Source organism: Trachinotus anak, unplaced genomic scaffold, assembly GCF_046630095.1.
Source record: "Trachinotus anak isolate AG129_WGS33_773 ecotype Australia unplaced genomic scaffold, CSIRO_AGI_Tana_v1 ptg000011l, whole genome shotgun sequence".
Classification (NCBI taxonomy): domain Eukaryota; kingdom Metazoa; phylum Chordata; class Actinopteri; order Carangiformes; family Carangidae; genus Trachinotus; species Trachinotus anak.
In genome coordinates this window covers 29681715-29694558 of record NW_027273862.1, presented here as the reverse complement: position 1 = coordinate 29694558, position 12844 = coordinate 29681715, and the positions used below count along the sequence as shown (strand labels likewise).

Sequence of the window (12844 nt, the reverse complement as noted above, 5' to 3'; positions counted from 1 at the left end):
CTTCTACTGAAGTTAGCATGCTAACTAGCCAGCTCCGCCTAACTGTCTTGTCATTTTCTGATACCGAGTCACTGTAGCGTCCAGTCTACCCTGAAGAAGTAGATGCTCAGAGGGCCTGTTGTAAACTTGTGTATGGTAAATGCAATAATGGCTGAAGCTCTTGGCCAGCTGTCAACACCATCAGCACCACCACGTTCAGCAGCAGAGAAAACTTACACATAGCCCCTTTAAACTGAATGTTTACTCGGATGGAAGCTCAGTCACATTGTTCATTTGATATAACCATGTCTTACATTGTTCAGGACATGCAGGAGTCACATTTGCAGAAAGTGGGACAACATTTTGATGGACCCTGCACCTGAAGCAGCTCAGCTCATGGTTTTTTTAAGCCCCCCTCACCCTGTATGAGAGGGGAAATAAAAAGCACAATAAATAATTCACTGCTCACATGCATTTTGTATGAACAGTCCCATCGCTCATCAGAGAGGAGAAAGAGTTGATTCCTCTGGGCGCTCGTGCCTTCTGATCAAATGAGCAGCGTTAGATCAACACAGTGACGTCCATTTGTGGTAATTACAGTGAGATGCCCAGCGGCTGCTCAGGTCCGGGCCTTGTGTACCCTCCCTCACGCTTCACGCCGCATGCTATCATTTTATCCTCATTTTCATCCTCTGCAGTTCAAAGTCATGCCTGTTGACCTTTACGCCTTGTACTCATCTCATTTTCAGCTCACGCCTCCTCTCCATCTTCATCTCCATCCTCTCCAGCCTCCTGTTGCCCCCTCACCTCCTCTTTCTTCATGCTCCTCTGTGTCTCCCGTCTTCACAGGTAGGTTCCGTCGGCTGCTGTTGCGCCACTGCCAACGCCCTGTCTCAGCTTTTGTGTGTTCGTTTCCGGGCACCGCTGCCGTGCTACACGGTGTTTAGGACATAACGTCGTCATCTGATTAGACTGTGGAGCCCTTTGTTGCATAAAGTTGGGAGGAAAAGTGAAAATACTGTAGCTCACTGGGAAATGATGCTGAACATGACCCTGAATTAACTTAACACTGTACTTGTGTGTGTAACGTTATGACAGATGAAGCGATAGCTGATGCATAATGAATCCGCTCAGTTAACGGCGTCATCAGCACAGTGTTTCATCTTGCAGTGATTATGGTGCGACGTGCGGCGTCTTAAAGCCACAGTTCGGGCTGTTTGACGCTGGGCCATGTGAGGCACTTATCTAAAGTCAGTGTGTTACCTGCTGTAGATTCAGATCAGTTCAGAGAAGCAGCGGGAGCTGAGTGACGAGGGACACCCGTAAAAACATGTTTTAGCCACTTTAAAGGAAAAAAGCTAATATCAGTTGAATTGTTCGCTTTATTTTGAAAATTCTCACAGCTTTATCTTGCTGTCAAACAGCCTTTTCCTTTGGAACTGCATTTTGTGAACCCTTGAACTGACATATTACTATTATTAGAACGAAATGCTTCATTTATGGTCTGTTGTGACACATTTTACCTTTGCAACAAAAATGCAGCTGCTGTGACTTATTGTGCCATATTGTGCTCCTGAAGCTCCAGACGAAGAATAACCTGTAGTTTAGTTAAAACAACAACTGTTCATCTAACAATGGTGCAGGAGCACATGGTTGGGCTACTAGTCTTAAAGAGTTTATAGTAGTTTTTGTAGACTTTCCCTCATCGCTTTTACGATCTGTAAATGATGGTTTGTGTTGAAATTGTGAGAGAGAGAGAGAGAGAGAGAGAGAGAGAGAGACGGCTAATTTCAGTTTAATTTCAGTGTCACTTTACCCTCATTATCACAACATCTTTCTTGATATCTCCTGTTTCACAGATGTTTTTACACTTAGCTTTTTGGACGTATATCCAGTCCACCCAAGACAAATGAAGTGACAAAGTTAAAATAGGGAATATAATTAATTAACATTTGATTTCTGCTGGAATGACCATAAAAACAAAGGTCATGTAAAACCCTGATACCTACAAACTGAGATCAGTGAATGAAGGAGCGTCGACTGATGCGAGTGGCTCATCGTCCACAGGCTCAAACGACCAGATGTTATCCTGCTCTGATGTGACTGCAGCACTCAGCGTCCTGCTAAAACCAGTCAGCCGCTTGTAATCTGGTCTTTTTCAATTGTTTCTCTGAAGTGTGTGTGTATGTGTGTGTGTGTATGTGTGTGTGTGTGTGTGTGTGTGTGTGTGTGTTTCTCATGTCAGATGAAGTTTAAACCCGGCTCTCTTTTATGCCACTGGGGTCTCTGATTATCTGTGTCCGTGTCAGAGGGGTTTTTTTGCGCTGCACTGCTTCTGTGCCGTGGAGAGACGTCGTCGTAGGCAGCAAGAGACGAGCGGATAGGGAGCGCCTCGTCGTACCAGGAGGCCTGAGGAGGGGGTAAAGGTGGTCCCGCCTCTGTGGTCGTCAGACAGATGGCAACAGAGAAACACAGAAGATGGCCTAGATTCACACATGCTCTCTCTTTCTTTCTCTCGCTCCATCCTTTGCTCTCTTGCTCTTCTGCACATGCTCCCACCCACCTCCCCTTCAGGATGTTAGAGAATCAGCCTCAGCACCGGTGGTAACATCAGATTTTCTCCTTTGGACGTTTGTGATTTTTTTCCTCTCTTTTTTTTTTTTTATCCTCGTCTCTTAGCCTCCCAGATTAAATGTGCGTTGGTTGTGCCTGTGGACGAAAGGGTTGCCTAGCAACCTGCTGATGAGAGCAGCCTTGAGGCCTGCAGTGATGTCAGTCTGAGTCGGGGGAGGGGTGTGTGTTTGTACGTGTGTGTGTGTGTGTGTGAGCAATGGATGGAGGATGGCAGGCGTAACCCTCAGCAGAGTTCAGCATCATCTCACGCAGGTCACGTGCTGCGCTGCTTTAGTAGGCCACCGTTATGTAACCCAGCAGAGCCGAGTCAGTCTGTGTGTGTGTGTGTGTGTGTGTGCATGAGTGCATTCGAGCTTCTATAAATAAAAGGGTGATGTGAGTGTGACCCTGTGCGTGTGAGCCGGCGTGCACTCGAGAGAAGCAGGGTGTCATGCGATGCGTGGGCGTGGCGAGGTCTCCCACCACTGATATCAAGAGCACTGCATCACTTTTCCCTCTCGACGCGCTCAGCTGATGGAGAACCACGTTGCTGTGTGTGTGTGTGTGTTGGTTGAAAGCTCCATGTGATGAATTTTTTTTTTTTTTTTAGTAATTTTCCTTTTTTTGATTCTTCAACAGAACTTTAAACAAAATAAATTATTAGAATTATTTTCCTGTTATCATTGATTAAATCCATGAATCTATTACTATTTAAAAAGAATTCAAGGTGACATTCTCAGTTCACTGTTTCATAAAACTGACAAATCCACCGGACTGATAAATGTTTTCAGCAGTAAAATTAACAGTGGATATAAAATCTATTTTTCAAACATGAGGATATGGATTTTTGTCCAGTTCTCACCAGCTTCTTTCTTCAGAGGATGAGTCCTGCTGACTCTAGTGATCCTCACACTTTTTATCTAATTATTCTGCTCACGAGTGACGCTGCGCCACAACAGAACTGATCTGAGATCTGATGCAGAACCCTTCAGGAAGAACTGTGATAACTTTGATGATCCTCTGACTTTTAATTTTGTCTGACACTTTGGTTTATGATCAAATACTAATGACGGAGTGTGAGTGTGTGTGTGTGTGTGTGTGTGTGTGTGAGAGTGTGTGCGTGTGTGTGTGTGTGTGTGTGTGTGTGTGTGTGTGTGTGTGTGTGAATGGGTGAATGAAGCGACTATTGTAAAGCACTTTGAGTGGTTAAAAGTGTATTTAACATCTGCCCCAGCTGTGCTTTAATGCTCATTAGCAAGCATTAGCTGAGATGGTGAACATCATAAACATTACACTGCTAAACATCAGCATGTTAGCATGTAGCTTAAAGTGCTACCGTGCCTCCTCACTGAGATGTTAACACGGCTGCACACTCTTTACGTTTCTTTCTTCCTGCATCAGGGTCTTTTTGCTGTTAAAGGTTTAACGCGGCCTCTTTTGTTATAACGTGACTCTTGGTAGTTGCAGGAAATGGTAATAAGGTCAGAGAAGCTAAACGAGGCTCTGTGCTAATTAGCCTAAAAGGCAATTAATGTACTTTTCACATCAGTTTAAGTTCTGCAGCAGAAAGTGTTTAACAGATGATAGAATAGAAGGCAGCCAATTAGAGAGGTGCGTGACAGATGTCAGGGGAAGTATTTATAAGTCTGTGAAACCGTCCAGTCAGACCTCTCGTTATATGAAAGATTAAAATACAGATAAACACGTGAATGGAAGTGGAGCAGAAGTGGAGGATGTTATGTTTTCCATCTTTTCTATAATGTCATTCAAGTATGTGTCTTTTTGTGTGTGTGTCCATCACATGTCTAACATTGTCTCCATCTCATCTCATCCAACACGACTTCCTGCGGGAAAGCCGGTGCTGACAAGTGAGAGCTGTAAGTTGTGGTTTTTTTTGTGACACTGAGCGGTCGGGGGCTGGGCAGCCCCCCCTTTAACAATGGCCCAGTTCCATTTTGGCAGAACAAAATGGAACCCCCCCTTTAGTCCCCTTCACTTCCCCTCGGGCTGTTCCATATGTCAGGAGCAGGGAAGAGCGATATCTAGGCTGCGGACGGTGAGAACGTCGGTCTGAGAGCGAGGAGGTCCTGCTCTCGTTCTCCCGTCTCAATCTGTGTGTTGACAATTCAGTCGATTTGTTAGGAGGATACACAACAGGGAACAAACTGCTCGGGGGGAGCTGAAGGGAAGGTGTGATCGTTCTGCATGGGTTGGTGTGTGTGTTGTGGTGGTGGGGGGTATTTTCTTATGTGTCACTGCTCCAAATATCAGCACATCCATCACATCCCTCCATCTGGGGCAGAGTGAGATGTCTCTTACTCGAGCACACACACACACACACACACACACACACACACACGATTGTGTTTGTGCTTGTCGTGTTGGGACCTGTTTTCAGTTGCAGCACAGTCTCATTGAGGCCTGAGCTTCAGCTGTAAAACTTTGTGATGACAAAGTTGTCTGTATTTTTCTATCCCAACTCAATCAAAATCTTTGAAAATGACTCACAAATATATCGTTTGAATTCTCAGTAATTTCCCAAAACAGCTGCTCACTGTAGGTTTTAACAAACTTTACTCAAACATGAGGAAATGGGACTATTTTCAGCTGCGGATTAATCCACGGTTGGCGCTAAATGGATGAGGATTTTGATCTTTTTTATGGGTTTCGTTAACAATAATTAAAACACTGAATATCATCAGGCTGCTCGGGACAGTTCACAGTAGCAGAACTTTATTTTCTTTTCTTTCCTCAGCACCAGTTTAACCTGCAGGTGTGAACAAAAAGCTATAAATGTCACAAATCTCCAGAAACAAACTCTCTGAAGTCGTTAAATTTCACCAAATAAGACGTTTGAAGTGTCAGAAGTTTTGTTTAATAATCCTGTTAAAATTGTAATAATAATTCATCACTATCGATAATTGAGAAGCCTTAAAGGGTGGTGACTATAATACAATCAACATTAAAATTGATAATAATCATAATAATCAAGTTAACATGGTAACTTTCTGATGACAATAAAGGGGAATTATTATGCTTTTAATCACACTATGAGGTTCAGATTATTATTATTATGATAAAGGTAACAAGTAACATGACTGACATATGTAGAAATGAAGTGACTTTGTTGATGATAATATACAGTAGAGGGGTTTTGATGGTGTGATGGAAACAGCTGGGCGGTAACAGCTCATAGTAAACGTCCTCATATAAACGTCAGAGGTAGAAAACAGCTGGAACAGAACTGAGAACGTCAGTGTACAGAAAACAGCTCTGCCCTGGTTTTTTAACGTGGACATCGTCTCCATCCTCTGCTGTAGCTCTGCTCAGTGTTTTGTGACTGCTGCCACCTACTGTTTGCTTTGCAGCTTTACATTATTACGTTTTACTTATGTTGTCACTACTCAGGAACTTGTGTGGCATTTTTAGAAATTCTCAGCCAGATTTCAGTGACAGTAAAATTATATTAATAAAATTATCATTATATTAAGGAAGGACCAAATTCTGTCCCTGTTCTCTTGTTGTTTGTCCTGTAATTCAACTACAAATAAAACAGAAAACAAATGCAGGAGGAAGAAAATGTCACTTCTTTCACATTTGACCATTTCACCCAGTTCTCCATCACTCCTTCAGCTTTGGCTCAAAGATTAATGACGTCAAAACCTGTGTTACAACCTGGGGTTGTAGGGTTTGCAAGACACAGGGGTTTACCAGGCAGGGAGGGTGGCATTGCATTCTGGGAAATGTAGGGTACAGTGTTTTGGAGGCTTGATCCAAACAAGAGACTAAAATTCAGGACATCTCGTCCTCCGCTGCGTCGACTTTGACCATTTTTTTAAAACACTGTCTCTTTAAATCTTGACTAAAATGAGATTTTTTAACAGCAGAACTTGTAAATAGAATATTTCTCTGCGATCAGTTGTCAATGCAAAATAAAAGTCTGCAGCTGTATTTTAACAGGGAATCTGTCATAAATAAATTATTAAATTAAATTAATTTAACCAAAAACCTGCTAAATACTGGACCGATGCACATCGTCGTCTTTTCTTGCACTTTATTTTAAAAATAATCCAACACTGTTTAAGTATGATGGTCTCTCCTCTCTCTCTCTCTCCCCCCCAGGCCGCCCACAGAAGACTCAGGAATGCGTAACAACGCTGCCGCCGCTGCTGCCCTCACCTCCACCCCGCCCAGCAGCCTCCCGTCCCAGCCGCACCCCTGCAGCCCACCAGACTCCGCCTCCTCCCTCACACCCTGCTCCTCGCTGCCGCCCTCCGTGTCGCCCACCCTCACCGATGTCTTCGGCCTGCCCACCCCACCCATGGGCAGCGGCGGCGGCTACAGCCTGAGCTCCTCCTGCGGCGGCAGCGGCAGCTCGCGCTCCCCGTCGCCGCTCACGCTGATGCAGGCGGTGGCGGCCTCGGGCAAACCGTTCGCTTCCAAGCCCATGGAGCTGTGGAGCAAGCATGACGTGGCGGACTGGCTGGAGAGTCTGAACCTGGGGGAGCACAGGGACGCTTTCCTGGACAATGAGATCGAGGGCGCCCACCTGCCCTCGCTGCAAAAAGAGGACCTGATAGACCTGGGCGTGACGAGGGTGGGCCACCGCATGAACATCGAGAGGGCCCTCAAGCTGCTGCAGGACAGATAAGCCCCAAGGAGACCGGGGTGGCGACGTGTGGAGTCAGGGCCGAGGAGAGGGAGGTGTCACCGATCACTTTTACCAATCTCTTCATCAGATAATCTCAAGTCGTGGAACTGGGTAGAAGTTCTTGTCCAAACTGATGCTGCCTCTTGCCGTTTTTTGTCCCCTCTCATCCTCCGTTGTCGCCCTCATCTCCGTGCTCCGGTCTTGTCTTGCCCCTCTTCTTCCTTCCCACCGTCCTGAGCATCGGGATCATGGGATGTGGGGAGGAACTGCAGGGGGCAGAAAGAAGAGAATAGCTGCTATGTCACATCATGAAGGGAGAAAGCAGAGGAGGCCAGTATGAAGGACTGCCCAGACGACTAAAGACTCTGGAATAGTTTGTCCTCAAACACTGGAAAAAAATACTCGACTGGAAGTTTATTTCACATAAAGACTCGTGCTCACCCAACTGCTTTGGAATACTAAAGACTTTTTCCATACACCCATGTGGGTGCATGAAAAACCAGCTGAGCTGGTCGTTGCTCCTTTTCTATCTTTGCTAGAGTTTGTTCAGAGAATAATATTTCTTCACTAGAGTCCTACCGGAGTTATATTTCTGGTTGCATCTAAAGTTGTAGAGAAAATTTGAGATAGACTCCATTTGTTTTTGTTTTTTTTGTTTTTTTGCTTTTCACCTGTTTGTGTCAAAATAAGAACATTAGCTGACATGTTTAAACAGATATTAAACCATATCTCGTGTCCACACACACACACACACACACACACACACACACACACACACTTTATGCACAGTGCCACACACTGAATACAAACAAGAATACACACTGTCTTCACACCCTGAGCATGTACACTGTTGCTGCAATGGCCTTCTCCTGAGAGAGAGCAGAGCGAGGAGGGAGGTGGTCACCAGAGGAGGAGTTCTGCTGCAGCTGGGGCCCCCGGGGGCCCCTCGCCAGTCTACACCCACCCGTTGGTGTCCACCTCAGCATTGAAGGAAAAACTGAGGCAAGGACACGAGGTAGAAGATGGACAGACAAACGCTGGACCAGAAATATTGTCACCTTGAAATGGTCGGACCAACTTGTCTGGCTGCAAAGGGCGTCCTTGTCCTCTCTTGGCTTTTCCTCCTAGTTTTGTGTGTGAGTGTGTGTGTGTGTGTGTGTGTGTGTGTGTGTGTGAGTGTGAGAGAGTGTGTGTGTGTGTGTGTGTGTGTTTCAAGGCCAGGTTGGATCCGTTATATAGGCCACAGTATGGGGAAACTAGAGCTGTTCTTTCCTTTTGTACTTCACTCTGTCAGATCCTCCTCCGCCTCACCATCAGCAGGTCAGCACTGAGTAAAACATGTGGCCCCACAGGACGCCCTGAGTGTGCACGATAGAAGATGAGGTATTTTAGAGAGAGAGAGCAATTAAATATTAAATATCTTTAAAGGAAGAATTCAACATTTTGGGAAATACACTCATCTGATTTTTCTTGCCACACGTTTGATGAGAAGATCAATACAACCCTGATAAACTCTGTTCGACTCAGAGCTGGAGTGAAAGTGGAGGGAAACCTTCAGAATCACAGCAAATACGTTTTCTACTCTTGGCTGAGGTGTAAAAGTCGCTGTGTCAATTAAACAAAAAACCAATCACTCGTCACAGCCAGTGAGGAGACTGGAACCCTAACCCTAACCCTGGTTTAGTTTTAATGACCTCATCGTGTCGCAGCCTCCTCTTCTTCCTCTGCAATAGTTTAACAGCACCTGACTGTGCGACCAGCTCTTTATCTAAAGAAATGCAGATTCATTTGCATTTTCTAGAACGTGTTAGAAATTCAGATAAAATTTGCACCACTTTTGGATGGAAACTTTCCATTTGTAATAACGCAAAAAAATAAAAGTAATGTTTTAAAATCTTTTAAAACATTATTCACAGTTACATAAGTATGAGGTTCTGTAATTACAGTAATTAATTAAGACGGTAATAAAAAAAAAAACACACAGCAACAGTATTGTTGCTAATTCTTCAAGCAGCCTTTGAGAAACCCTAATGGGCACGAGCATTAATATAAAGTGGAGGTTGCACTGAGTTACAGAAGCAGAGGTTCTCCATGTGGAGCTACAGCTAGTAGACCGTTAGCTTAGCCTAGCATGAAGAAGCAGGGGGAAGCAACAGTTAGCGTGGCGCTGTCCAAAAAGAAATCTGCCTGCCAGCCTCTAAATCTCTCTGATTGTTCTGTTATATCTCATCTCTTGATTAGTGAGCTTTAGAGGCAGATTTCTAGCTGTTTCCAGTCTTTATGCTAGGCTACATCCAGCTAAAAGTCTCCTGGCTCTGGTTCCATATTTAACACACAGTTATGAGAGTGGTGTTGATCTTCTGAAGTGAAGTGAATTTCCGAAAATGTCCAGCTATTTATCATCAGTAGCATTTTATTGAATTTGAATCCAGCGTTGAATCTTTCTGGAGCCTTTTTTTGTTTGTTTGCAACTATTTTAAATAAAGTTAAAAGTAACCTAATATTTAAAGAGTTAAAAACTCAAGTTTTACCAGAGAAATCACATATTTTCTATTTAGCTAAAGGACTACCTGAACATTTTGTACGTCGTTCTTTGCTAATAAAAAAAGATTTGTTAGCATTGAGCTAACTTGCGCTCAAATTCTGTCAGATCCAAGATGAACCAAACAGCAGCGCAGCTGCCAAAGGAACAATTCTGTGATTTAGAACCAACAGTCAAAGGGAAAGTACTGTTGTAGACTGAAACAGCCTTCAGCGGCTGGAGACGTGACGCTATAGCGCTAGCGAAGATGAACGAGATCTTTTCTTATGAATATATTTATCAGCAGGTTGAAGCTTTGGAGAGCGACTTCAGCCAGGTGACAGGAAATCAGCGCTGAGCCGTCTGACTTTTCAGAGCAGATGGAGAATCCTCGGCTTCATGGTTTTCATGTCGAATTACACGTTCACATAAGTCCACAAACATGCCTTCTCCTGCCCTCTTACCACTGTGCAAGAAACGACCAGAGAATAACCTGACAAAGCTGGCAGATGTTGGTCAGCGAGGGCCTCTGTGGGGATTAGAAAGGGATAGAAACCATTTCTGATCTGCTGCAGATGAGTCCCGTGTTCCCATCCAGTCTCACTGCGGCTCCAGCAGCAGAGACGAGATTCAAAGTTTGTTATAAGGCTCCGGTTTAAAACTGAATCAGCATCTATAAATCTGGAGATGTATGTGTTTGCTACAGTGATTTCAGGCTGGTCAGAAGTAGAAGTACAGTGTGTGTTGAAATGTGTATATAAGAGTGTTTAACAGGATAAAATGTCTATTTGATTAAATGTATAGCTCTATTAAAAGGTTTAGAGTTAAAAAAAAAAGAAAAAGATAAAGGTTATAGTTGCCCGAGCTGACATGACGACCAAAGCAGTGGTCTCATCCGCCCCCATCATCCTGCAGAGGATGCCTTATTGTCCCCTCGCTCCACTACCTGCACCTGTGTGCGCCTCACGTGTGGTTTGACGTGCTCAAACAGTAATCCAACATCTGGAGATATTATATGTCGCTCCGGAACAAGTTCACCCTTCTTCGGTTTCATATCTCACTCCTGCAGCTTCATGTAGGTGCAGCTGTTTTTTTCGAGGAGACAAACGAAACATACACAAGCTCTGTGTTCTGTGAACATTAGCCGTATGGAGGCTGGCACGGGACAATGCTGCTATAATCCTGTTCCTGTTTGAACGTGTAACTTATTTTAAAACAAACAGCGACGTGTCGGAGGGGTAGAAAAGCACAGTATTTTTAAAGATTTGTATAGAGTTCTATGAAATTTTATAGAGGTTATCTGAACAAAAACTGTTCAACACTGACGTGTGGATTGCCAAAAACAGAAATACTATATAGATTAAAAAAAAATGTGGATATTGTTAGACTTATGGGTTATGTAAGAAGCAATATTTATTCTGAATGAATCTCCTTGGTTGTGTTTTATTTTCCCATTTTAAAGTTACATATCATGATGCAATCACTTGTCCGTGTTTTAATGAAGTGTTGCCTGAAGTAGATACACTCTCTTCTGCAGTAGTAAGACATTTTGGCCAATCAAAACCCAGGTATCTTCTGATGACCCCCCCTCATCTGCCTGACTAGACTTCTCTCATCTTCTGAACCCCTGAGTCTAGAGTGTGTGTATAAAAATAATAAAATAAAAAAAATCTGTAAATTTTTAAAAGTATATCTGCAGGCCATCTCGGTAGGAAACTATATGAAACCTATATATATGTATACAGACATAAATCCACCAAAAAGATTAGTGGTGGCTGCTGATTCTGTGGCGTGGGTCAGCAGGTCACTGTCAGTTTTCTCTGTGGAAATGTAGAGCTGAGTAGATGTAGTAGGAATCTTTAAAGAGCATCACCGTGGCGTGGCGCTTCAGCAGGCCATGTTTAGGACAGGCATGGCTCACTAACCCACTTCCACTCCCCTTCAGAACACTGCTCCCACCTTTATCATTGTCCAACATTTGGGTAACTGTTTCTTTTTTTTCCCCTTCTTTCTTAATTAATTTTTTTTTTCATTAATAGATTTTATTCTTTGATTAAGTCTTCATAGAGACTAAGATGTTTTCGGTAATTTGTGCAAAGACTTGTGTTCATGTTTTCTATGTTGCTGTAATTTTGTGCTACTAAATCATCATAGAGTCAACTAATTACTGAAATGAAAAGAGAGAGAATTTTCCTGTAACTACACTCTTCCTTTCCCCGCCCCCTCAAATCCTCAAGACTTTCTTGTATGGCAACCAAAATTCACTGTAAGAAATAAATATAATATTGCACTAGTGTTGTATCCCTCTCAGTCCTTACAGCTGTTTGTGTGTGGTCATCAAACCTGGACGATGCAAGGCAAAAGTAAATGACATCATCCTGAAGAACTCGTTAAATCCCCCAAAACAAACCAAATAACTTTTCCTCATGATGCGTCAGACAGTGTTGTCTGTCGACCAACGTCTCAGTCGTTAAACTGTCGTATAAGACGACATAGTCAAAGTTTGTGCTGACATCAGTTTACTGAATTATTAAAACTGAATTTAAAAGATGCATTATGCAACTCATAATTAATTTAAAAATTATTTCATTTCATTAAAATTGCTAATAAACTATTTCCTTATTTGTAAAAGAACAATTGTGCTCAGCCAACTCACTGTATAAACAGAGGCTGATTAAAAAGTTAATTAAAATACATTTCAAAATTTAAATTAATTTTTACTTTTTGTTTTTCCAGCTATTTAATGTCATATTATTTCTCACAGTTGATTCAACTCTTGCTTGAACATGTTTAACATCTTTCTTTCATGTAGATACGAGTTAATGATGTGCCACCTTAAAAGTCCAACCCACAGAGCAGCAGCAGGAGCTCTGATTGGCCAGCTGAAATGCGTTGGCGGGAGTGTGACCATTCAGAGCTTCTGTGGCTCTTTGGTCTTTGTTTAGTTTTTTGGCAATAGAGCAATGTGCGCATCAACATGCCTCACAAACAGTTTCATTGGGACACTTTATAAAGTAAAGTCATTCCACTGTTTCTGTGATGTGAGCAACAGGAAACTGGCCGAGGCCAAAACTGAATAC

The 12844-nt window shown here is 43.2% G+C and overlaps 1 protein-coding gene across 5 annotated transcripts in view; it reads left to right on the top strand.

The window, feature by feature from the left end:
* Positions 1 to 12058, top strand: part of LOC139628273 (SH3 and multiple ankyrin repeat domains protein 2-like) — a 187738-nt gene extending 175680 nt beyond the window's left edge. For 4 of the 5 annotated variants that reach the window (XM_071489787.1, XM_071489789.1, XM_071489786.1 and 1 more), the window contains one exon: positions 6715 to 12058. In XM_071489787.1, the coding sequence (XP_071345888.1) occupies positions 6715 to 7243 (529 nt within the window). In that variant the 3' untranslated portion in view covers positions 7244 to 12058. Of the gene's footprint in view, positions 1 to 728; positions 829 to 6714 lie in introns of all 5 variants that reach the window. The other variant, XM_071489790.1, reaches the window with a different exon arrangement.
* The last annotated feature ends 786 nt before the right edge of the window (positions 12059 to 12844 follow it).